Source organism: Kryptolebias marmoratus, linkage group LG7 (genome assembly GCF_001649575.2).
Source record: "Kryptolebias marmoratus isolate JLee-2015 linkage group LG7, ASM164957v2, whole genome shotgun sequence".
Taxonomy (NCBI): domain Eukaryota; kingdom Metazoa; phylum Chordata; class Actinopteri; order Cyprinodontiformes; family Rivulidae; genus Kryptolebias; species Kryptolebias marmoratus.
The window spans coordinates 1804442-1828183 of record NC_051436.1 but is presented as its reverse complement, the minus strand read 5'-3'; the positions used below and the strand labels follow the sequence as shown (position 1 = coordinate 1828183).

At 43.7% G+C, this 23742-nt stretch overlaps 2 protein-coding genes and 1 long non-coding RNA gene across 12 annotated transcripts in view; 1 reads left to right on the top strand and 2 right to left on the bottom strand.

Moving 5' to 3' along the window:
- tec (tec protein tyrosine kinase) overlaps window positions 1-7624 on the bottom strand; it is a 14467-nt gene extending 6843 nt beyond the window's left edge. Inside the window, exons 1-7 of one of the 3 annotated variants that reach the window (XM_017438328.3) lie at window positions 7512-7624; window positions 4367-4570; window positions 3431-3535; window positions 3260-3341; window positions 1992-2117; window positions 931-974; window positions 679-848 (exon numbers count right to left, since the gene is read on the bottom strand). In XM_017438328.3, the coding sequence (XP_017293817.1) occupies window positions 679-848; window positions 931-974; window positions 1992-2117; window positions 3260-3341; window positions 3431-3535; window positions 4367-4504 (665 nt within the window). In that variant the 5' untranslated portion in view covers window positions 4505-4570; window positions 7512-7624. Of the gene's footprint in view, window positions 1-678; window positions 849-930; window positions 975-1991; window positions 2118-3259; window positions 3342-3430; window positions 3536-4366; window positions 4571-5329; window positions 5437-6961; window positions 7099-7511 lie in introns of those variants that run through there. The other 2 variants (XM_017438329.3, XM_025011172.2) reach the window with 2 other exon arrangements.
- Window positions 7488-23742, top strand: txk (TXK tyrosine kinase). 5 transcript variants are annotated; one of them, XM_037976472.1, is made up of 18 exons: window positions 7488-8909; window positions 9773-9863; window positions 10508-10600; window positions 15893-15941; window positions 17463-17544; window positions 17622-17753; window positions 17833-17897; window positions 19132-19191; window positions 19278-19332; window positions 19501-19580; window positions 19682-19806; window positions 19900-19974; window positions 20105-20276; window positions 21104-21320; window positions 21398-21462; window positions 22716-22834; window positions 22966-23123; window positions 23538-23742. In XM_037976472.1, the coding sequence occupies exons 3-18, from the start codon at window positions 10588-10590 to the stop codon at window positions 23607-23609; spliced, it is 1539 nt and encodes a 512-aa protein (XP_037832400.1). In that variant the 5' UTR covers window positions 7488-8909; window positions 9773-9863; window positions 10508-10587; the 3' UTR covers window positions 23610-23742. The 5 variants fall into 5 exon arrangements, with proteins under 5 accessions (XP_037832400.1, XP_037832399.1, XP_037832398.1 ...); XM_037976471.1 differs by having other exon boundaries at window positions 10491-10600; XM_037976470.1 differs by having other exon boundaries at window positions 9968-10600.
- Window positions 10175-17540, bottom strand: LOC112451546. 4 transcript variants are annotated; one of them, XR_005233380.1, is made up of 5 exons: window positions 17430-17540; window positions 13836-13948; window positions 13425-13532; window positions 10609-10657; window positions 10175-10287 (listed from the first exon to the last, which is right to left on the bottom strand). It is a non-coding gene; the product is annotated as an uncharacterized LOC112451546 (long non-coding RNA). The 4 variants fall into 4 exon arrangements; XR_005233381.1 differs by lacking the exon at window positions 10609-10657; XR_005233382.1 differs by lacking the exons at window positions 10175-10287; window positions 10609-10657 and adding an exon at window positions 11676-12122.

Below are 23742 nucleotides of genomic sequence, written 5' to 3'. Positions count from 1 at the left end.
AGTGGGTTCCTGGTTGTGGAGGAGTTGTGGCCCACTCTTCTTTCCAGCGTTGCTTCAGCTCTCTGAGGTTCTGGTTCTGGTTCTGGACCATTCTGCTGTGTTTGGGATCATTGTCCTGTTTGTCACATCTGACTCCAGAATCAGCCCAAACCATCAGCCCTCCACCACCGTGCTGACAGCTGCAGTGCATTCTGGGTAAACATCTGTCCTCTGCTCTGGTTCTGCTCCAGAATTCTTCTGGTTCCTTCAAGTCGAGCCGCCATGTTGTTTTTAGAGAGAAAAGGCTTTAACCTTTGACCTTTAACCTGCTAACTGGGGCCTGTAGAGGCTGAGATGGAGCTCATTGCACGGTCTGACCTTCAGGGTGAAGATCAGCAGCTGTCTTAAATGTCTCCTCTTCTGAATAATCTTCCTCTCTGTAGAACGATGGACTCTAAATGACCTTTGACCCTTCACAGACTGCTTCTCTGAGGTCATTGCTGATGTCTTTCCGCCCTGGCGTTGTGCTAACACAGAGCAGCAGAACCTGCAGCTTCTCTACAGGTGGAGCCTCTGATGCTGCTCCTGAACCTCTGAGGTCCTGGAACCAGTTCTTCTCCCCCAGCTTTAACCTGTTGTGTGTTTCTGAGATGTTTCTGCAGATCGTTCTCAGCTCAGCCTCGGTTTTCCTGCACTCACCCGTACTTGTTGCGAGCTCTGTACCAGTTGGGGTCGCATTTCTCCAAAATGACGTACTCGCCTCCTTTCTTCAGGCTCAGGTCGTGCGCCTCCACGCCCGGGAAGTCGAACAGAGCCACCATGACCTCCTCGCCTGAGTCGGGCTCCGGTGGCGGGGGAGTGAGGGGACGCTGGCGGGGGACAGACGGAGGTTTTACATGTTTTGTAACGTCTGACTCGGGATGCGTGTGTGCGGCGCTGCGGGTCACTTACACTTCTTTTGTTTTCAGGCAGCTCTGGTAAAGGCTTCCTGGAGTCTGACAAAGAGGAACAGAAACAGTTGGTCGAGCAGAAAGTTTTCTCTGCTGTCAGACGTCTGAAGACCTCAGAGAGCTGACAACAAATCTGTTTACATCTACGCTCCTGGTGTCAGAGGGAAACTGATCCAAACAGCCTGAGGGGCAGCTGGTCACCATTAAAGAGGCTTTTTCTTCATAAATCCCTCAAACACCCGAACCATCGAGGTAGGTTTTACACCTTAAACCAGGAGGGGGCAGTCCTGGTCCTTGAGGGCCACCATCCTGCAGGTTTTCCTTGTTCCTCTGCTCCAACGCACCTGATTCAGAGGTTAAATCACCTCTTTATGTTCTGCAGAAGCCTGTTAATTACTCACTGATTTAGATCAGGTGTGCTGGAGCAGAGGAACAAGGAAAACCTGCAGGATGGTGGCCCTGAGGACCAGGATTGGACACCCCTGCCTTAAACTGATGCAGCTTTGACAGCGTGGGACGATTGTTTCTGTAACCAGTCCACAGCCAAACACGGGACGTGGCATCCAGAGACAACCCCGGGGGACACCTTGGGACGAGAGACGATCCTGATGCTTCGTCCTTCAGCTAACCCACAGGTGTCAACCTCCGTTCCTCGGGGGCCGCTGTCCTGCAGGTTTTAGATGTGTTCCTGCTTTAAAACACCTGGTTTAATTGGACGACTTGTTGCCATGCTCCTGGAGAACCTGATGATTTGGTGAGGAGGTGATTAAACCATTTGAATCAGGTGTGTTGGAGCAGAAACACCTAAGACTCCCAGGACAGCGGAGCCTCGAGGCCTGGAGTCTGACCCCCCTGAGCTAACCGCTCCAGAGACGACTCAACACTGGATCGTCCCTGGAGCTCAGGAGACGATTCCTGCCTGAACGATTCAGAAGTTCGAGCGAAGCACCTCGACGAAAACATTCAAAAAAAGAAATCAATCGAGCTCAGTGAAAGAGGTGGAAGCGTGAGTCGGGGACAGGAAACGCGGCGTGTCTGAGCATCAGATCAGCAGCGTCTTACTGTCGAACAGCTTGTACTGCTCGCAGCCCAGCGCCTGCTTCTCCGCCTGCCGACAGCAGACCCACGAGCCGTCCTGCCAGAACTGCGGGTGGTACTTCAGCAGCACGTTGGCGTTGGTCCTGATCTCTGGGTGCACACAGACAAACACACGTAAACAATATGCCGGAAAAACGCTGGAAATCCGCCGGAAATCCGCCGGAAATCCGCCGGAAATGAGTGATTTCTCAGCTGATGACTGAATCATACAAACATCAGGGTTAAAATATTTAAATTAGTTTCTCTTTTACATCAAATAAAAGAACTTTAATTTGTTCTTTCCTTTTGTTTCGACCTAAGAAACCATAAAAAGTCTGTTGCAGCCATAAGTACTGGTGCTGTTTCTGAGTTTGAACATTTGATAAACTACGGGTTCATGAAGTTTACAGATCACTGATTTTTGGGTTTATTTCTGTTTCACACAGCCTCTCAACTGTTTCAGAGCTGGTTGCCCATCTGCCACCTCCGTAACAATCAAAACAAACAAAAAAAGGCCCAGATGTGACCGGGCTCTGAACAAAGTGGGGCACGAGGTGTGAAACGTTTCACGGCAGGACCGATGGAAACTAAAGGGGTCGTGTGTGAAAACCAGCCTTCGATTCGTGGTTCAGAGTGTGAAAACGTTCAGATAGAGAAGCCAGACAGTCAGGATGGAAATGATGTAGTTTCTCTTTCAAAGCGTCTGGTTCTAATCAGACTGAGACCACTCCTCTTTACAGCGCCGCTTCAGCTCATCGGACTCCAGAATCAGCCCAAACCATCAGCCCTCCACCGCCGTGCTGACAGCTGCAGTGCATTCTGGAACGTTCTTCCAAACAAGCCCTGACCTTTGACCTTTAACCTGCTAACTGAGGCCTGTAGACGCTGAGATGGAGCTCATTGCACGGTCTGACCTTCGGGGTGAAGATCAGCAGCTGCCTTAAATGTCTCCTCTCATGAATAATCTTCCTCTCTGTAGAACGGTGGACCCTTAATGACCTTTGACCCTTCCCAGACTGCTTCTCTGAGGTCATTGCTGATGTCTTTCCGCCCTGGCGTTGTGTTAACACAGAGCAGCAGAACCTGCAGCTTCTCTACAGGTGGAGCCTCTGATGCTGACGGATTATTGGACGGATTATCTCACTGTGACAACATCAGAATGAAAAGATGACCTTTCCGGACTTTTGTTCCGACTGTATTCCGGTTAAACTTTGACCCAAATCCGCCCCCCTCCTTCCGGAGCAGAGACCCACCATCTTTCAGGCTTTGGACCCAGAGACTCCGGCTGTTTTGGGTCGGAGCGAAGACGTAGAGGATGTTGTTGTCGTGCACCACCTGAACAGAGAGAGCGAGAACAGCAGCGGTGACGGGGGAGCGAACACCCCGGGGACAGGCGGCGGGCGGCGGGCGGCGGGCGGCCCTACCTGGAACGGGTACTTGTTCTCGCAGGGGACGGGAACGTTGCCGTTCCTCACGATCTCCACACATTTGATGCGGCTCAGCTCGATCGACGCCTTCTTGAACCTCTTCTGTTGGTGGAAAAAGTGTGTCAGAAAAACTTTTTTTTTTTTTTCCACACCACCACGCGCGACTTTTGCTTTGCGAGCCGAGCTGCGTTTGATGTGCAGCTTCATCAAACTGTCGTTTCCGCCCGGCGGCGGGTTCGATCTGGTCAGCACTGTAAAGCGGAGTGGGCGGAAGGAAACGCGTTTCCTGCTCACGACTGAAGGATTCTGATTTTACTGACGAAGGCTGCGTGTCTGTTAGCAAAATATCTCATGTATCATCTGAGAAACCTTCAGAAAATAATCACTGTATGAACGTCTACAACTGAGTCAACCTGAGTCAAGATGGCTGCCACAGCCAGCTCACCTATATGGCTATAAATCAGTCAGTTTCACAGATATTGAGCTAAAATTTGGTGAGGTAGTAGCTGAGAGTCATCCCCAGCTTATACTCAGAGTGCGAACGGATCGCACCAGTCTGTTAGCAAAATATCTCATGAGCCACTGGACGGATTTTAATGAAACTTTGAGGAAGTAATCACTGGATGTGGGGCTGCAGCTGATTAAAAATTTGAGTCAACCCAATTCAAGATGGCCGCCACAGCCAACTGAACTTAGAAAACAAAAGATGGCTCCAACTCAGTTGGTTTTACAGATACTGAGCTGAGGTTTGGTGCGGCTGTAGTAGCCAACCTCTAGAAAAAGCAGCTAAAGTCTACAAATAGAATTATTAATGATCCTTTATCCTCCTCCACCTGCTCCCTACTCTCACTACAGATGTTGTCTGCAGACGTCAACATGAATGTTTTTTTATTGTTTATCTGATATTAATGAATAAAAACAAACCAAACTGACCTCGGGTTTCCCATCGTAGTACGTCAGACTGGTCTTGGTGAGGACGAAGAGTCTTTCCTTGTAGTTTAACGGCGACGTCCTTTTCTTCTGCTGCGAACGCTTGATGAGCGTCTCCTCCAGTAGCAGCTCGCCGCTCATTCTGGCTCCGCCCACAGCATCGGCCTGTCGGTGGTGGTCGTTACAGAGCAGAGGGATGGGTCCGAGCTGAGAGGACAAACCAGCAGACGTGTTTCACTGTGTTTGCTCTAAAAGTGGCTAAAATGTAGAGAATAGAAGCAGTCAATCAGAGGCCAGTTAGAAACCCCCTTCGATGAATGCATGTCGCCCTTCGAGCTCAGACTGACTGTGCTCAGCTACTACCATGCCACGTTTCTGCTCATTGCAGTCATTTCCTGTTTGTTATCCGATGAGTTTCTGTTCAAATCTGCCCACAGCTTCATGAGATATTTTACTAAAAGACAGAAACTTTCACCTCTTACCGGTGATAAAAATAAAAACCGAGTTTAGTTGGAACCAGAAAGAGTAAATGAGCAGAAATGAGTTTTTAGCTTAGAGCCAGAGTAGCTGAAAACAGGAAGTATTTAAAACTAAAAACAACCTCCAGCAGAAAGAGAAAACCATCTCCTGAATCTGTTGTCATTTCTGAACGTCGACTCTGAGGTTTGTTTTAGTTTCTGTATTAGAATTCGTTTCACATCCTCTGGTTTTTCTGAATAACTGCTGGCCCTTTTTACCAGCTTTCATTCTGACTGATTCAGAAATAAAAATGTTGTTTAGCTGAAACTATTTTGCAATCAAGCCTCACATATTTTATATATATTTATTTTCTTTTCTTGCATCACACCAACGAGTTTGGAAACGTTTTCTTCCGGCCTTGCGTCCACACGGGAACAGCGTTTCAGGAGCGTTTTTGATCGATCTTTAAAACACTGCCCTCGTGTTTTAAACAGCCACAACGCTGACCTTCGACCCGAGGGCGCCAGTATCTTCAGCTGAGTTTACGTTTCCCCACCCAGCGCCTATGCTTCGTGCTCCACGCCTTGTTTCCTGTTTTTGTCGCAGCTCCGAAGCGTTGCAGCGCCACATACAGGCCTGGCGTGGTTTTAGGTCCTTTCTGGTGTGGATGAAAACAGTTTTAGCTTAAATAAAATAAAAGGATTGTCATGGGAAACTGTTTCTGTCTGGAAAAAGGCCTTAGCAACATAGAAATATGCTGCTATTAGCTAGTTAGCTAGCATTCATTTAATGCTATGGAAACTACAGCTGAAGCTAACAGGAAGTGGAAACTACAGCTGAAGCTAACAGGAAGTTCTTTCAGACCGAACGGGTCTAAGGTCTCTCTGAGGATTATCAGGACTGTTAGTCCATGAAGCGGTTATAAGGAACTATGTGTTTGCTTTCGCACTGCCAGGGGAACACAGGGATTGAGCAACACTCGGCTTTCGGCACGGATATGAACCCGACTTTCACCAACAACAACAACGACGAGCTTTTAAAACAGTTTGAATGAGAGCTAAAAACATTCAGATGGAGTTTTAAAGACCTTCGGCTGATTGTGCTGCACGTCTTCAGTAGCTTTTACTTTAGCAAAGCTAAACAGTTTTAATCCTGCAGATGTTGGATGAGCGCTCAGCTCTCCTGGCTAATTCAGGCATGTTTATATCAGGACCGGTTACATGAAGGTCCGTTACTTCGGACTTCAGGGCTGAATCTGAAGGTTTGCAGGTCTCAGTTCTCTGGTTGGAACAAGTGAGACGGTTTTGGACCGTCTGGACTCAAAAACAGGAAATCAAATTTAAACTGGATCCTGAAAGGAGCGTTTGTGATTCGGTTGTAAATCCAGGCCATAAATCTGTCACCGGGAACTTCTAAAAGGTTCTGGCTCCTCTGTGTTAATCTCTAAAAAACAGCTAAAATAAAATGTTTTATAGGATTGTTTTGTTTCTTTCCAACGATCCAAACATGATCTGATGAGTTCCTAAAAACGAAGGAGGAAGGAAGCAGCGTCACATAAAACTGTAATAAAACAAACCGAGTTTCTAAAGTCCAAAGTCCAGAAGAGCTGATAAAACAGAAGCTGCTTGTTTATTAGATCCTTCAGATTTACAAATATTTCCACAGAGCAGAAAAAAGCTGCCGGCTGTTTACAGCAGCTAAAAGCTAAAGCTCCAGCTGTGGGCCCACAGTCAGAAAACTCTGAGAACAGGCGGGACCGGTTGGTTTCAAGGAAATACGAACCTGGATCCAGCTGCCGAGAAGTTCAACAAACCGGTTGAACTCCGGACTGTTGAATGAAAGCCCCTTCGGCTGATAGCTGACGGCTGCAGCTGACAGCTGAATAAATAAGAAACATTTTTCTGAACGCAGAGCCCTGAGGGACTGACACTAACTGAGTTAAACCGATAAGAACGAAAGCTAAAAGCTAAATGAGTAAATGATGAAAACAGCAGCTGAAAGCTAAAAGCTAAAAGCTAAATGAGTAAATGATGAAAACAGCAGCTGAAAGCTAAAAGCTAAAAGCTAAAATCGAAGCACGAAGTCGAGGAAATCAACGTCAGTAAAGTATAAAGTCAGAGCCGAAGCAGCTCAGACTACCTGCTGGGGACGACTGTCAGCTACTACCACCCCTCAGTGTCTGGTAATGTCACTGGGTTTGTGTTGGCTGTGGCGGCCATCTTGATTACTGCTGACGTCACAGTTGGTTTCTTCCAGAAGCCGACAGTCAGAACCGATCCAGGATTTAAAGATCCCTTGAACAGCGCAGGCTTGTTTCCGACAGCACCTGAACGCAACGCCCGGTGAAGCCGAACGGAACGGCGCGCGCAGCTCTGCGCACCTGTCCCCAGGTGTTCCAGCAGCCTCTCAGGTTAAAACCAGAACCAGAAGAAGCTCTGAACAAAGTCCATGTTTGGTTGGATTCCCGGACAGATTCGGGTTTTTATGTTTTCTTTAAATCGACTTCTGTCTTCTGATTTTCTGATTTTCTGTCTTTAAGGCTCGGTTCGGCTGCAGGTCCGCAGTCGGACCCGCTCCTCCGCGGCTCCGAGTCTCTGACAGCCGCACAATTTGCGCAACAAGAAATAATTTCAGCCCAAACTTCCTCCGAGAGCAGAAACCTTCCAGGGTCGGAGGTTCGATCTCTTACCTTCGAGCTTCAGGTTCCTCCGCGTCATGTCGCCGAAAACTGGAGAAGGATTGAGGAAATGAAGACAGGGAGGCGCGCGCGCGCACACACACACACACACACACACTTCCTTGTAGAGCGCCACCGCAGAGAGAGAGAGTGTGTGAAAGAAGGTCAGCTGAGTGTGAAGCTGAGAACAAATCAGCTCTGATAACAGAGGAAATATTTCATATCAGCTAAAACAGCTGCTGAACAGCTGAAGCCACCCCCCCCCCTCATTAATTTAGCTCTTTATTTGTTGGAATAAAGTTTGTTTTTATTGTTAAGTTTCTGCTGAGACTGTTTTAGCTCTTTCTGTGAAAACAGCTGAAGAGACCGGAGGTGAGGTGTTAAAGCTAAAAGTAGCAGAAGGCTAGGTAAGACACAAAAATAACCGATCAGTAACGGAAGCTGGAAGTGGCAAGCAGCAGTTGGCTAAAAGTAAAAAGAGCAAAAGGTTAGTTAAGCTCAAAGTCACAAAAAGCTGGCCAAAAGCTAAAAGAAGCAGAATGCTAGCTGAAAGCTTAAATTAGCTATATGCTTTCCAAGAATACTAAAACATGAGCTAAAAAGCTAAAAGTAGCTGAAAGTTAGCTCAACACTAAAAAGAGCCAAATGTTAGTTGAGCTAAAAGTAGCAAAAACCTGGCCAAAAGCTAAAATTAGCTAAATGCTTGCCAAGAATACCACAACATGAGCTAAAAGCTAAAAAGAGCAAGATGTTTGTCGAGCTAAAAGTAACAAAAAGTTATCTAAAAGTAGCCAAAGGTTAAAACCTTCAACCAGTGAAAAAATAAATGAAGCTAAATGTTTCTAAAAGTGTCAAAAAGCTAACTTTAAAAAATGCTACTTAAAAGCGAAACATCTCTTAAAGCTGATTAAAGCTATGAAATCAACATTAAATTAAAAACAGGAGGCTTGTTTTGTCTTCCACAGTAAATAACCGTGTAAAATATTTAGGAAGTGAAATGGGATGTTTTAGAAAAGTCAAGTGACTTCTGTTTGGGTTTAAATTTAGGAGTGAAACTTTTTTTTTGTCTAAAATCCTGATCAATAATAAAAAGCTTGTTTTGAGAAAAAGAGGAACAGAAAGTTTTAACAAACTTCCTCCCCGAGTTGATATTAAACCGATAATATTTAATCATCAACAGCTGTGTGGAAAAGAGCTGCTTTGTGGCTAAACATTGTCCAACCACACACTCACACACACACACACACACACACACACCTTGCAGCAAACATGACCTGAGCCGAGCTCTGATTGACTTCTTTTCTTGGACGACCAGCTTGAAGAGATGTGAAACTTCCTGTGGGCACAAAGTTCACCACCATCGTCGTTCAGGAGCAGCAGGACGGGACTCAAACCCTGCACGTCTATTGGGTGGGCCGCCTGTCAATCAAAACACCAGCCAATCAGTGGAGGGTTCTGTGTCACTCAGAGATTTAGATCAAATATGGACGATAAGCTCCATAAGATCTGTGGTTCCATTTAAAAAGCACCAAATAAATAATAAGTTCTTAACTTTATGAAACTTTAACGGTTACCAGGGTGACACTTCCTGCTTGACTGTGGTGTTATCAGGAAGATTCACTCAGTTACCATCCATCCATCCATCCATCCATCCATCCATCCATCCATGCATCCAGTTTCAAGACTGACAAACCTTTAAATGTCCTTATTTAGTGAAAGCCTTTAATTTGTAATGCTAATGTGTTTAATTACTGTCAGGATTTGGGGTTATTATTTATTTATTTGTGTCTTTGTTATTTAGATGCCTTTATGTTTAGTCTGGGTTCTGTCTTTGTTTCCTGTCATCATTCACTTCTCCTCAGTCAGTCTCTTGTCTTCCTGCCACGCCCACCTTCACCTGATCGCTCACCTGCGCCCACCTACCCTAATGACCCTCTGCTTTAAAACCCGGTCATGTCCTCCCCTCTCTGCTGGTTCATTGTTGCTTCATGCGCTGTCTTGGTCCCTTGCCTTGTCTGATCACTTGTGCAGCTTTTTGCTGCCTTGTCAGCCTTAGTTTTGTTTTATTTTAAAATAAATGATTAATTTTCCTGAAAATAAGTCTGCGCTCTGGGTTTGCCTCTCTCTCCTGCCAACCTGACAAATTACCACTTTAGTAAAGATTTTAAATTGGTTGCTTTCCCCACAGACTTTACATATAACTTGATTGAGAATAGTGACTTTTTGAAGACGTACATCTGATTTGCAATAAACTGTCGACAATGTTTCCATAGAAAACGATGGGATTCTGGGAAAATGAGAGAGGAAAGCTGTACAGCTCAGACTTCAGAGCAGAAACATCATTCAGAGTTTAAACGGGTCACAGTAAGTACATTTTTAGCAAATAAACGTCTCTTATTTTCACAAACGTTACACTTCCTGTACAGTTTCTTCATCAAACGAAGGTGTTTCTGTTTTCTTTCACTCAGTGTCTCTCTGATATAAGACTGCTGGTTTCCTCTTAAATCCTCCCAAAGGTCAGAGGTCACACACCCAAACTCTCATTGACTTCCACTGGACCTGAGCTCAGGTTCTCCTCACAACTGAAAGTCCAGCTCCTGGTTTTCACACAGTGACTTTAAATGAGATTTCAGAGCAGATTTTTTATTTTTATAAATCTTTTTTTTGCAGCTTGAGTGTTTCAGTTTGTGTTTCTTCCTGGGTTTATTCGCAGACGGATGTCTTGTGGTTTTGTTCGCGTCATTCTTTCACTTCCTCTCCATCTCTGTGTTTTCATCTCTCTCCCACTCTAAAAAAAAACGCAGATAACTTAATGAACAGATTTTAACGCAGGCATTTAAACCTCCACTGATGCAGCTGAAGCTGTTCAAAGCAGCAGCAGAAACAAAACATCCTCCTCTGTTTCTAACCCTCCTCCCTCCTTCTTCTTCTTTCGTCTTCTTCATCTGTGTTCACTTCCTCCACCCACCGGACTCTGCCTCTTTGTCTCAGCCGTTTCTCACCTGCAGCATCACGTCGGCTCCGTCGGCGCAGAGAAACCGACCTGAAAAGCTGAAGAATAAAAGCTGGAAGAAGAAGAGACGAAGCGATGATCCACTCGAGTGAGTACCTGCTCTAAACATCTTCAGACAAATCTGTCGTCTTGGTTTCCTCCAAACCTGCGAGAAGCAGCGAATGGTGTCAGAGAAATCAAACAAGACAGAGAGGTTCAAGAAGACAGAAAGCAGCTAACTTTCCTCTGAATGTATGTTTTTGACAATCACTAACACAGCAAACATGTTTTATTTAAAGTAAATTAGAAGAGAGACCATTATTAAAGCTTTAACTTGAAGCCAGGAGCTGAAATTTCCTGCTTTCGCTTTTAAAACGGCTCAAATCAGTAACATCAGATCGAGGAGCGTCTCAGAAAAGACCGTTAGGCTTCAGACGTCATTTCACCATGTGACCAAACAAAACACAGACTTGAATCGTGCTTTTTGAGCTCACAGAGGCACCGTTGTGCACGGAAAAGTAAGCTTTGGCGCTCAGAAAAGTCAGAGGCACCTGTGTGCAAAGTAACACCTCTGATGTGCAGAGAAAGGTTTCAGTTCTCACACGAGTCTGAAACTGAGTCAGGAGCAGCTGGTTGGGTCTGATGGACGGGTTAAAGGTGTCAGGGCTGTGCAAACGTTTCTTTATAAATCATAACTTTCTCGTAATCTTCTCGACCAATAAGTTCAAATCTGAAGGAGATTCAAAGTTCTGCTTTTTTTTTTTAAACTTATTTTCAGTCCAGTAGTGTTCATAACATCCATCCATCTTCTTTACTCCGGGTCGCTGGTGTCCGTCTTTCTCAGTCATTGTGTGAGAGGCGGGGGACACCTGGACAGGTTGCAAGTCCATCATAGGGACACATGGGGACAAACAACCATTCACACCTAGGGGACAATTTAAGAGTTACCAATTAACCTAACACACATGTTTTTGGGATGAAACCGGAGTAAATCCACGTGAGCACAGGGAGAAAATGTAAACTCCACCCAGGCTAGAAAGCGATCCTGTGACCTTCTTGCTGCGAGGCAGCAGCTCTAACCACTTCACCACTGTGCCAACCATGTTTGTAACACATTGAAGCATAAAAAGGCTTTTACGCTTTAAATTTTCCAGTGTAAATCCTTCCCTTTATGCAAATGAAAGGCCTGGTAGTCCTTAATGAATCCATCTCCTGCTGCCTTTTTGTGCCAGAACTTCAGACTAAGATCCTCCTGTGATGAGAAATAATGCAGCTGGAGCTGTTTTGGTCAAACCTTAAAGAAAAAATAACACAATCTCATATGATTCTGTCACATTCAGACTGTGTTGGGGATCAGTCTCAACTACAATAACAAATCTTACGTCACTATCTGTAATATTCACAGAGTTATAGCCATTTTTGTGGTTTTCTTTTAATGTCAGTTGGCTTTAAAATCAGGATGACCCCGAACATTAATCGGTTATAAATCTAACTGAAAAGGTTGCAGCTGTAGAGCAGTCAGGATGTCCACCGTCCAAATGTCCCACAGTGGACTCCTGAGCATCAGAACGGGACACTGAGCCTTGGAAGGAGGGGATCTGGTCTGCTCCGAGTTTAAATTGCCCTCAGGTCTGTGATGGAATACGAGGATGGTTAGTCAGTGTTTTGATGGGAAACCTTGGGCTCCTGACATTTATGTGCTTTTTTTAACATGTAATACTTAAACAAATACACCCTGCTGAAGAAACAATGTTCACAGATGGATAAAAAAGGATCCAAGAAGGGTTGACCTGGCCTTCGTATTCTTCAGATATCAGTAGAATCAACCATCTGTAGGAGGTTCTGCTCAAATAAATCTGATCTATGTTAGCCCACATCAACATCCTCCAGGACTTAAAGGATCTGCTGCTGATGCTTGATGATATCTTGGTGTCACACCACACCAGGGGACTTCCAGAGTCCACGCTATTCTGGCGAATCTACCAAACTCCCAGAAGAAAAGACATAAAGTGAGACTAGAAACCCCAAATTTTCCATTTGCGTGTTTGTTCAGGTCAGATGCTTTATGCAAAGACGTGATTAAAAACAACACTTTTTGGGTTATAGACACGTTGTTTTATAAAAAGCCTGATGATGAAGGGAAAAACATTAAAGATGTGACAAAAACAAAGAAACAGACCAGCTACATGACTTGATGCTGCCGAAGCTCTTTGTTTCCGTCACAAGTGCTTCAGCAGGTCCTTGTCTTAGGCGTCCATTCATCCATTTGTTCTTTTTATTTTAATTTTTATCCTTTATTTAACCCATTGAGATCACAGATCTCATGCATATGCAATATGCAATATGCATGTTTTTAGCCTGAGGGAGGAAACCGGAGAACCCGGAGGAAACCCAGGCAAACATGAGGAGAAACTCCACACAGAGAGACCCCAGGTCCAACCTGTCTTACTGTGAGGCGACAGTGCTAACCGCTTCTCCATCGTGCTGCTGATTCTGTCGTATATCCATGGTCGGGTCACAGAGGGAACAGGTCCAGCAGGGAAACCCAGACATCCTTCTCCAGCTCCTCCTGGAGGATCCCAAGGTGTTCCCAGGCCAGGGAGGACGTGTAATTCCTTCAAGAGGTTCAGGGTCTCTTCCTGGTGGGATGTGCCCAGAAATCCTCCAAAGGGAGGCGTCCAGGAGGCATCCTAATCAGGTGCCAGAACCACCTCAGCTGAACCCTGTTGATGAGGAGGACCAGCGGCTCTAGTCCAATCCACCCTCAGATGACGGAGCTCCTCACCTGATCTCTGAGCCTGAGCCCGGCCGCCCTACAGAGGAAGCTCGTTTCAACTGCTTGGATCTGGGATCTCGTTGTTTTGGTCATGATCCGGATCTCATTATCACAGGTGAGGGTTGGAACACAGATGGACCAATAAATTCACCCTCACCTTTTGGTTCTGCTCCTTCTTCATCATGGCAGACCGGACCAACATCCTCAATACTGCTGATGATCCAACTTCTGACTCACCCTCAGGTTGGAGGTCAGTCTTTAGGCTCTGCCACAAAACAGCACCGTGATATTGTGGCAAAGGCGAGTCCCTATGTTAATAAATCATCAATCAAGTCATGCAAAGCCGTGGAGCCGTCATCATTTAACCAAAGAAGGGTAACTCAGCTTGGTTGACATGGAGGGCTTTAAGCATAAAATGCACTAAATGTGTGACGGACATCCTCCAATCTGAACCCCTGTTGTCACTCATTAAACCCTCAGCCTGCAGCAACCAGCTCATCCTTTCACATGAGGACCCTTACGGCTCTGTTACCTCATTTAGTGGCTTAAAGACATGACAGCCTCCCACCTTGCCTTGGTCCTTTCGAAAAGAAGTGTTTTTGCTTCGAGCCGGGTGGCAGGAAAGGGTGGAGCTCCAGGCCCGCTGACACCTGGTCCTCTGCAGTCTGAGGTGTTGATCACCTGATCAGAGAAGCATTAAAGCAGGTTCACGGGCCTCGAAGGGTAAAAACTGGTCCCCATGAATCTAAAATTCTGGACTGAACTGAACTACTTTTTATGCTTGGAGCTATGCAAACGTTATTTTAATAAATCAAAGCCTGAACTATATTTAGAATTTTTAATCTGTCTTCACTTTACACAGCAGAACTTTTTGTGTTTTGCTCGTCTGTTGAGTCTGAGATATCAGAAATGTCAAAATGTGTTCATGAACTGTTGGTTGACCACAAACCACCAACAGAGTGTATCACCGCTTGTGTCATTAACTCTTAACTTCTGCTTCTGGCATTGTGTTGAGCGCTACGGGGCAAACTCCGTGACCTGCTTTTATTTTGGAAAGACGTCTTTGAATCACTCGACAAGCTCTGCTGATGAGTGGGTTTTTCTCTCAAACTCACACAGGAAGTAATTTAGCCATCTGTGTCTGCGTGCAAAGACAAGTGACCCGCTGTCACGCACACACACACACACACACACACCGGGTTGTTGATTCACCCACAGAAACACACAAACGGACTCGCAGAAGCAAAGAGAGTTAATTCTATTGAAAAGGAAACTACACTTCCTGACAGAGACCTCCTACTTGAAACCGCAGAGACACAAAGGCAGAAAAAGTTAAACTGAAACAGCTGGTAGGAATACGTTTAGAAATATTATTTTTTTTAGTTTGCTGCAAGTGTGTGTACGAAGCAAACGCAACTTCAAAAAGTGCATAAATTAACGGTTACTGATTCAGTTTAAACCTCAGCATTTTAAAGCATTAACCTAAACTTCAGCTCAGTTTATGGATTTTTAAAGATTCAGCAACAAAAACTTAATTTTACTGTTCTAAAAACAAATGCCTGCTTTACCTTGGACAAAGAGTTTATACCTTAAACAGTAAAAGACTTTCCTTTTATTAAAAAAAACAACTTTTACATGATTTATTGAAGTCACAGGAAACTAAAACCTGATGAAAGACTTTCCTCACCAGTGAAATACTTCAGTAACTGTCTGACAAAACTCATTTTAGGAGTCTATACACAGGCGTCCCCCAAGGATCTGCATTAGTTACCTTTTTATTTTGTATTTTTACGAGTCAGTTACCACCAGGACTTATATCAACAGATACTCATTTATATGAGGATTATACGATCATTTGAACCAGGGGTCTCCAATCCTGGTCCTCAGGGCCACCATCCTGCATGTTTTCCTTTTTTCTCTGTTCCAACACACCTGATTTCATGGTTAAATCACCTCTTCATGTTCTGCAGAAGCCTGTTAATCACCCATTGATTCAGATCAGGTGTGTTGGAGCAGAGGAACAGGTAAAACCTGCAGGATGGTGACCCTGAGGACCAGGGTTGGAGACCAATGATTTAAACCATGGTGGCACCGTCTCTGGAAATAATTTCTTCATTTAAAGAAACCTTGCTGAAATAAGATTTTGTTCCAAATGTTGTTTTTTAGTTTAGGTGTTCCCCAAGGATCTGTATTAGTTACCTTTTTATTTTTTATTTATATACACAAGTTAGGATCAGAACTAAGCTCAACAAACACACATTTATTGGATAAAGTCATACATTTATATAAAAACACCCTCTATGGATTTTGTATGTGTAAAGAAAGAGTCATTTCATGAAGCACTCAGAGATATAATTAGAGTTATTTAAAAGTCAGTCTTGGTGGTTTGTTTAAAAATTTAAATTAAAGATGCTTTTTGAGTTTGAATGAGATGATATTATTTATGTTTGTGGTTCTTTATCTGTGCAGTAATAATGGTTCAACATATCATCACAGTCATCAGTGCATCTTTATGAAGGATCCTTTTAAACCTTTTAAATTTCCTCTCATTTATTTTCTCACTGAATGTTTCTGTTTCAACTGAGACAAACGGTCGACAGTAACCTGGTTTGTTTCCTCCATCAGATCACTCCACCCACGCCGTGTTCTGCTGCTGCTGCTCCGTTCAGACCAGGTAAAAACCCGAACACGACCAGGTGCAATCGTACGACAACATGTCTGCAGCCACGCTTTGATTTTGGCATCTTTGTGTTTCCTGCAACGTCTTCTACTGTTTGTCCCTGGTTTTATTCAGTCTGTTATAGTTTTTATTTTCTGTTATCTAGAAAATAATGTAGTTTCCTTCCTGTTTTTATAGATTTTACATATTTTTTTAGGCTATTAATGGGTCTACCCCTGTGTGCATTCAGTTATTTTTTGTATCCTGTATAAAATTTATCATCACTTTCCTCAGTAAACATGGAGATTTTCTCAGGTTTTTATCTTTTCACATTAGATTTCCTCTTTTTTGCTTTAGTTTAATTGACTTATTTAAATTTACAGACTTATGGATTTTGTGACTTCTTGCTTATTTGCTTATTGCTTCACTGCTCGACTGTATGAAATGCTAATTAGTTTACTATTAGGAGGAGCGAAGCGCTCAGCATTTAAATCTTTGAGCACAAAGTGAGGGGACGTTCAGCGGTCTTGGTGAACCTCACAGGTTTGTGGCAAACTTTACTGCTGAAAGATTTGCTTGAACGTTAGCAAACCTCGATGATTTCTTTTAGCCCTCAGTGAACAGACAGGGTTTTAGAGACAGATCTAGTTTTAACCTTAGAATCCAGGTTAAGAATTTAAATGAAACACAATAAAATTCAGTTTTAGTGTCATTTTAGCAGATTATTGGTGTTTTATTTGTGGGTTTCTAATTAAAGAGTCAACATTTAGAGCAGGAACTAAAATGTTCCAAAATCATTGACCAATGCAACCTTTGGTCTAAACATACAGTTTTGGACCATAAATAAAACCTTTTATTTAATATTTTGATGCTGTTTGAGTTGGAGCCAGCCCCTGGTGGGCAGTGGTGGTATTACACTTAGAGTCAGTTCTTTTATTCTTTAGTTTTGTGTTTTTATTTAAAGTTTTTTATTCATTTGAGCTGAAAAACAAACATGTTAATAAACTTAGTTGGGTTTGGTTCTGGTAACAAAACAGTTTTAAAGTCATCTCAAAGTTGGGTTTAGGTTTCTAAATTTGTTTGTTTGTTTCTTCAAATTTTAGCTGAAAAAACTAACTTTACTCAAACAAACTGCATTTGTTGGGTTTGTTAGCAGTTTTTTTATTTTATGAAAGCAAAGCGTTAACAAGCAGGATTGTGTTTTTGGTCTAACAAAGTTTCTAATCAAACTAAAGTAAAATGTTTAAAAGTCATCTGAATGTTCAGAAACGTGGTTGTAACCCCTTAAACTTTATAGGTTAGGTTTGTTTAGCTTTTTGATGACAGCTAAACCTTAACGAACACGGCTGATCTTTGTTAGCGTCTTTAGGGCTAACGCTAACTGACGCTAACAGCGCTGCTAATGAAGCTGAAGTAAAATGTTTCAGTGATGAGAGGAAAAATCAGCTGAATGTTGATAACATTTGTTTGTTGTCACTAAAACATGAGGATATTTATACAAACCCCAGGAAAGCTGACTTGTTTTGCTGATTTCAGGGAGATCAGCACCCACATGGAGCTGGAGGGCCGAACCTCGCTGTGTTTCAGGAGCAGGCGGCCCCCGGGACACGCCTGCCAGGTGAGAACCAAGAACTCCCGCGGCTCGGTTCCTCGTTTAATTCCCAGCGTTTTAACTTCTACCTTTCTGCCTCCAAGGTGGACAGGTCCAGGAAGAAGCTCCCGCTGCCCCCTCCGGACAGTGAGGACGGCGAGGGGGGCGGTTCCATCAGCGTCGTCGCCATGTACGACTTCACAGCCAAGGAGGACACGGACCTCACCCTGAAACAGGTACCAGCAGCACCTGGAGCGCAGATCCAGGCCCGGCCCGGACTGCTCGGGGTTCTGATGCAGGTTTCTGTGTCCTCAGGGGGAAGAGTACGTCATCCTGCACAAACAGGACCAGCTGTGGTGGAGAGTGCAGGACAAACACGGGTAAAAAAAGACTTTATTTTAAATATTAAACATAATAAATGTTTTATATCCGTCTTCCAAGCAGCCAGACCTTCTGATCATCTGTTAAAGTGGTCTTCATCCACAGATCTTATAAAGATTTGGCTGCTTTTTAGTCATTTTCAGATCAGTTTGTTTGCCTGTAATTATTAATTAATATTAATAAATATTAATAATTATTATCTTTACTTCATGTGCAGTGAGTCCCTAAAACAAAGACTGAAAAACTGAAAGAAACTGGAGCAAATTGTGTTTTTATGGCAGGAACAAAATCCTTCAATTTAAATTTTATTATTAACATTTTTTAAGGTTTTAAGTAAGATAATCACTGAGAAAACAAACAAACAAATAAACAAACAAAAACCAGAACCCTGAATGACTGCAGAAATATCATTAGGAATCAGTTTTTATCTGAACTGAAGTTAAAACAAGCTGAACAGTAGCTAAAAGCTTAAATGAGCAACGCAGCTGCTAAAAGTTAAAATCAGTAAAATAGAGGCTAAAAGCTTAAATTAGCGAAATTTTACCTAAATGATGAAATGAACAAAACAGTAGCTAAAATCTAAATAAGAAAAATAGTTGCTGAAAGCTCAAATTAGCTGCACTTTAGCTACAAGCTAAAATAATCAAAACCACAGGTAAAAGCTACAATAAGCAAAATTGTGACAAAAAAACAAAAACAGCAAAACTTTAGCTGCAAGCTTAAATTAATGAAACTGTAGCTAAAAGCTAATATTTGCAAAAAAGTAGCTTAAGAAGACATAAATAGAGCAAGTATTCTGAAGCAAAAGCTAAAATAGTCCAAACAGTAGCTAAAAGCTAAAGTTAGCAAAACCATAGCTAAAAGCTAAAACTAGATAAATGGTAGCTAAAAGCTAAAATTGACCAAATCGTAACTAAAAGTAGCTTAAGAAGACAACAGGGAGATTTAAAAACAGAATAATGTTGAGACTGAACAGATTTCAGTTTATTTCTGTGGGAAATTTTATTTAAATGAAGGTAAAAATTTAAAAAAGTATAAAAACCAGAAGTCTCAGCAGCTATTTCCTGAATGAGCCGAACGTTTGGATGGATGAACGGATGAAAGTAGTTTCCAAAAAGCCGAGGATTCTGCCTCACAGCTGTTAGTAACGATCTAATTTAGTGTCTAAATAAATAACAGCTGCTGGGATCTAAAATGTCCAAAATAAAGTTTTCTTTTCATGGTTCCCTGCAGGAATAAAGGCTTCATCCCCAGTAACTACGTGACGGAGAAAAACACCATCGAGGCGAACTCGTGAGTCCTTCCGTCTTTCCTCTCGTCAGGTTTTAATTTCAGGAATAAAAGCTTTGATTTCTAAGACTTTCTCGTCTTTGATGAAGGTGGTACTGCAAGAACATCACGAGGACCGAAGCTGAGCAGCTGCTGAAACAAGAGGTCCGTTTTTATTCCAACATGTACACATTTAAACCAAACTTATCTAAGATTTTAACGCCTGTGTTGCTTTTTCTGGCAAAAACACGACTAAAGCTCTATCAGGCAGTTTAAATCCTGGGCTGGAAAGTGAAAATCTTATTGTTTTGAGTCGTTCTTCGTGTGTTTCAGGACAAAGAAGGTGGCTTCGTCGTTCGGGAGTCCAGTAAAAAGGGAGTTTATACCGTCTCTGTTTACACCAAAACCTTAAGGTGATTCAGCCACAAAAACCTTTGTTTAACAGTGAAACTCCACTGAAAACACAAAACATTCACCCACAACCCGACAAACTGTTTGTGTCTTCGCTGCGCAGCGCTAACGGGGAAATTCGACATTACCAGATTAAAATAACCGACACCGGGCAGTTCTACCTGGCCGAAAAACACACCTTCAAGTCCATCCCGGAAGTGATACACTACCACGAACACAACGCAGCAGGTAGGTAAACAACAACAACAGCAACAACAACAGCAACAACAACAACAACAACAACAACAACAACAGCAACAACAACGTGTCATCCCTCTGCAGGGCTGGTGACGAGGCTCAGGTATGCAGTCGGCCCGATGGGGAGGTGCGTTCCTGCCACCGCCGGCTTCAGCTCAGGTAAACACACCACCCTCAGTCTGTGGGAACAGCCGACTCTCAGCTACTACCACTCCAACTCGAAGAGGCTGTGGGACGTCAGACCTCCTGGTTCTGCTGTCTGACCCGTGTTCCTGCTCCTGTCCTCCAGAGAAGTGGGAGATCAACCCCAGCGAGCTGACCTTCATGAAGGAGGTGGGCTGCGGGCAGTTCGGGGTCGTGAGGCTCGGCATGTGGAGGGCGAGGCACAAAGTGGCCATCAAGACCATCCGGGAGGGCGCCATGCACGAGGAGGACTTCATCGAGGAGGGCAAAGTCATGATGTGAGGCCAGAGACACGGGAAGCAGGAAATCAGCTGGCAGAAGACAGTTTTATACTTTACTGACTTTATTTAGACTAAAACTACCACAGAAAAACATCATTCTTCTCTTTGAAATCTGGTTGATGCTACTTTTAGCTTTTAGCTACTGTTTTGCTAAGTTTAGCTTTCATGTTGATACTTTTAGCTACCATTCTTCCAATTTTGAGTGTTTTGCAGCTTTTAGCAGCAGTTTTTAGTTTTAGTTATTGTTTTGCTTATTTTAGCTATTGCCTTGCTAATTCTATCTTTTAGCTACTGTTTCGCTACTTTTAGCTTCCATTCTGCTTCTTTTACCATCTGCTTTGCTACTTTTAGCTACTGTTTTGTTTGTTTTAGCTACTGTTTTGCTAAGTTTAGCTTCCATGTTGATACTTTTAGCTCCCATTCTTCTAATTTTATTGTGTTTTGCAGCTTTTAGCAGCAGTTTTTAGTTTTAGTTATTGTTTTGCTTATTTTAGCTTTAACATCTGCTTTGCTACTTTTAGCCTTTAGCTACTATTTTTTTTATTTAAGCTACAGTTTAGCTTATTTTAGTTTTACTCTTACCTATGGTTTTGCTATATATAACTTTTAACTAGTTACTATTGAGCTAATTGGAGTTTTTAGCTACTCTTTTGCTCACATTAGTCTTTAGTTACCTTTGTGCTAATATTAGCTTTTAGTTACTGTTTTAAGCTTGTGCCCTCCCTATTTTAGCTTTAAAACCTCGGTTCCGAGCTGAGCTCCCTGAGCTTTCGGCTGTTTTTCTGCAGGTTAAGCAGCTTTTCTGTTTTCGGCTGGTGTTGCAGGAGGCTGTGCCACCCCAAGCTGGTCCAGCTGTACGGGGTGTGTTTGCAGCAGCGCCCCCTGCTGATCGTGGCGGAGTTCATGGAGAACGGCTGCCTGCTGAACTTCCTGCGTCAGAGGGGCGGGGCTCTGAAGGAGGCGTGGCTTCTGTCCATGTGTCAGGACGTCTGCGAGGGGATGGAGTACCTGGAGGCCCACAGTTTCCTGCACAGAGACCTGGTGAGGCTCCTCGAACAGCAGCTGGAGGTTTGTGGGGAAAGTTTGTCTCAGTCTTTGTCTTTTCTTCGGTCTCTCAGGCAGCCAGGAACTGTCTGGTTGACGAGCGCAACGTGGTGAAGGTCAGCGACTTTGGGATGACCAGGTACGGCAGGAGCTTTCTTTTTATGAGTTTATATCGAAGATTATGTCCCGTTTGCTGCCTGTTTCCTCCGGTTTCCTCCCACAGACCAGAAACATGCATGTTGGGTTCATTGGTAACTCTAAATTAGGTGTGAGTGAGAGGGTGAATGGTTGTTTGTCTCTGTGTGTCCCCCGCCTGGAGACAGACACCACCTCTCTGAGACCAGGAAAGTAAAAAGCAGGTAAAGAAAATGGATGGATGTCCCGTTTGGAGTGACAGTTTAGCTTTTAATGATGTGGTAGTAGCTGAGAGTCAGCCTCCAGACGCACGTCGAGCACCAACAGATGGAGGTTTGAGCCAAGCGTCTCTAACGGCGTCCGTCTCTTTGTTTGAAACTCCGGTGGGCGGCGGGCGATATGCATTGGCTCAAGGAATGCTCGGCCTTTAATTTTCATCCAGGTTTCTTTCGATCGTCAGAAAATAAAATGTTGACGCCCTGAATACCCTTCACTCTCACCATTCCTTTTCACTCTGCACACCTCAGACTTCCAGCACAAGTCAGACTCCTGTCATCTGCAGAAATATTCAGATGACTCTGCAGTTGTCGGGTGTATCAGAGATGGACAAGAAGCTGAGGACAGAGATCTGGTGGACCGCTTTGTGGCATGGTGTGGAAACAATCATCTCATCCTGAATGTGAACAAAACAAAGGAGATGATTGTAGATTTCAGGAGAAACAGGGTCAGATCAAACCCTATTACCATCATGAGAGAAGAAGTGGAGATGGTTGAGGAATATAAATACCTTGGTGTTCATCGAGACAACAGACTGGACTGGAGACTCAACAGTGAAGCCATCAAGAAGGGACAGAGCAGACAGACTCCTTCAAGGTTTCCAGCAAGATGTTGCAGATCTTCTATAAGTCTGTTGTTGAGAGGGTCATCTCCTCTGCCATCATCTGTTCAGAGCCAGGGACCTAAAAAGGCTCAACAACCTGATAAAGAAGGCTGGTTCTGTTCTGGGGATGACTGTGGAACCTCTGGAGATGATGATCAAGGAAATCATGGACAACCCTGACCATCCTCCATGAGACCGTCATCAGAAAACAGCGTCTCTTTAGTCAAAGGATCTTCAGATTAGCTGTAAAACGGAGGAGATCTTTCCTGCCCACAGCCATCACCATCTATAAGAACTCCTTGATTTAAATGAGCTACGTCAACATTTAATTTAAAGTATTTTTGGATTGAATTGAATCAGCAGGTTCTTGTCTGCAGGTATGTCCTGGACAACCAGTACATCAGCTCCAGTGGAGCCAAGTTCCCGGTGAAGTGGTCTCCTCCCGAAGTTCTCCACTACAGCAAGTACAGCAGCAAGTCGGACGTCTGGTCCTTCGGTGAGGAAGACCCGGATCCCGTCCCGCCGGGTGCCTCTGACCCCGGCGTTAACCCCTGACCCCTGCGTTAACCCCTGACCCCGGGGTTAACCCCTGACCCCGGCGTTAACCCCTGACCTCTTTGTGCTCAGGTGTGGTGATGTGGGAGATCTACTCTGAGGGGCGGACGCCGTTTGAGAACCACTCCAACCTGGAGGTGGTGAACGAGATCACCAGAGGGACCCGGCTGTTCCGGCCGCACCGCGCCACCCAGCTGCTGTACGCCATCATGTATCGCTGCTGGCACGAGGTACGAGCGCCTGGGTCACCCGTTTTATTTAAAAGTGACGAATATTTCATCAGAACGGGACGAACGGGTGAAGGTCATCAATCCATCCAAATTAGAGCTTAAAGCTCTGAAATATCATTTAAATTCAGACTCAGTTTGACTCCTGAAGCCACAGTTAGTCTGTTTTTTTTACTCCAATGTCTCATAGAGGTAAGTTTTTATTCATTAAGGCAAAAACTTTTACAGTTTACTAATAAAACCTTTTAAAAAAATGCTTTTTGTTCAAACCAGATGATCCGTTTTTAAAGTGATGTGGTGGAAAAACTAAAGAAAAACACAAAGATGAAAGAAAGTTAAAACTTATTTTAACAACAGTTTCATTAAATGTGATGTAAGTAAACTCCTCCTCCTCCTTCTTCTTCTGTGGTTTTGCAGAAACCTCAGGGTCGGCCATCTTTCTCCGAGCTCCTGGAGGACATCAGGAAACTGGCAGAGAATCCAGACTGACGCAGATTTTTCTCCAGCTGAACTGTTTGTTTGACACCTTCTGTAAATATTGTTTTATTGTTGTAAATAAATTTAATTAAAATCTTTTAAAATGTCATAATGCTTTAAATCATTTATATTTATTTTTAATAAA

Bases quoted from the DNA above. Each gene is read 5' to 3' on its own strand.
- txk (XM_037976472.1), top strand. The intron at 17,754-17,832 runs GTACCAGCAGCA...CTGTGTCCTCAG, and splicing joins CGGACCTCACCCTGAAACAG to GGGGAAGAGTACGTCATCCT. The intron at 19,192-19,277 runs GTGAGTCCTTCC...TCTTTGATGAAG, and splicing joins AACACCATCGAGGCGAACTC to GTGGTACTGCAAGAACATCA.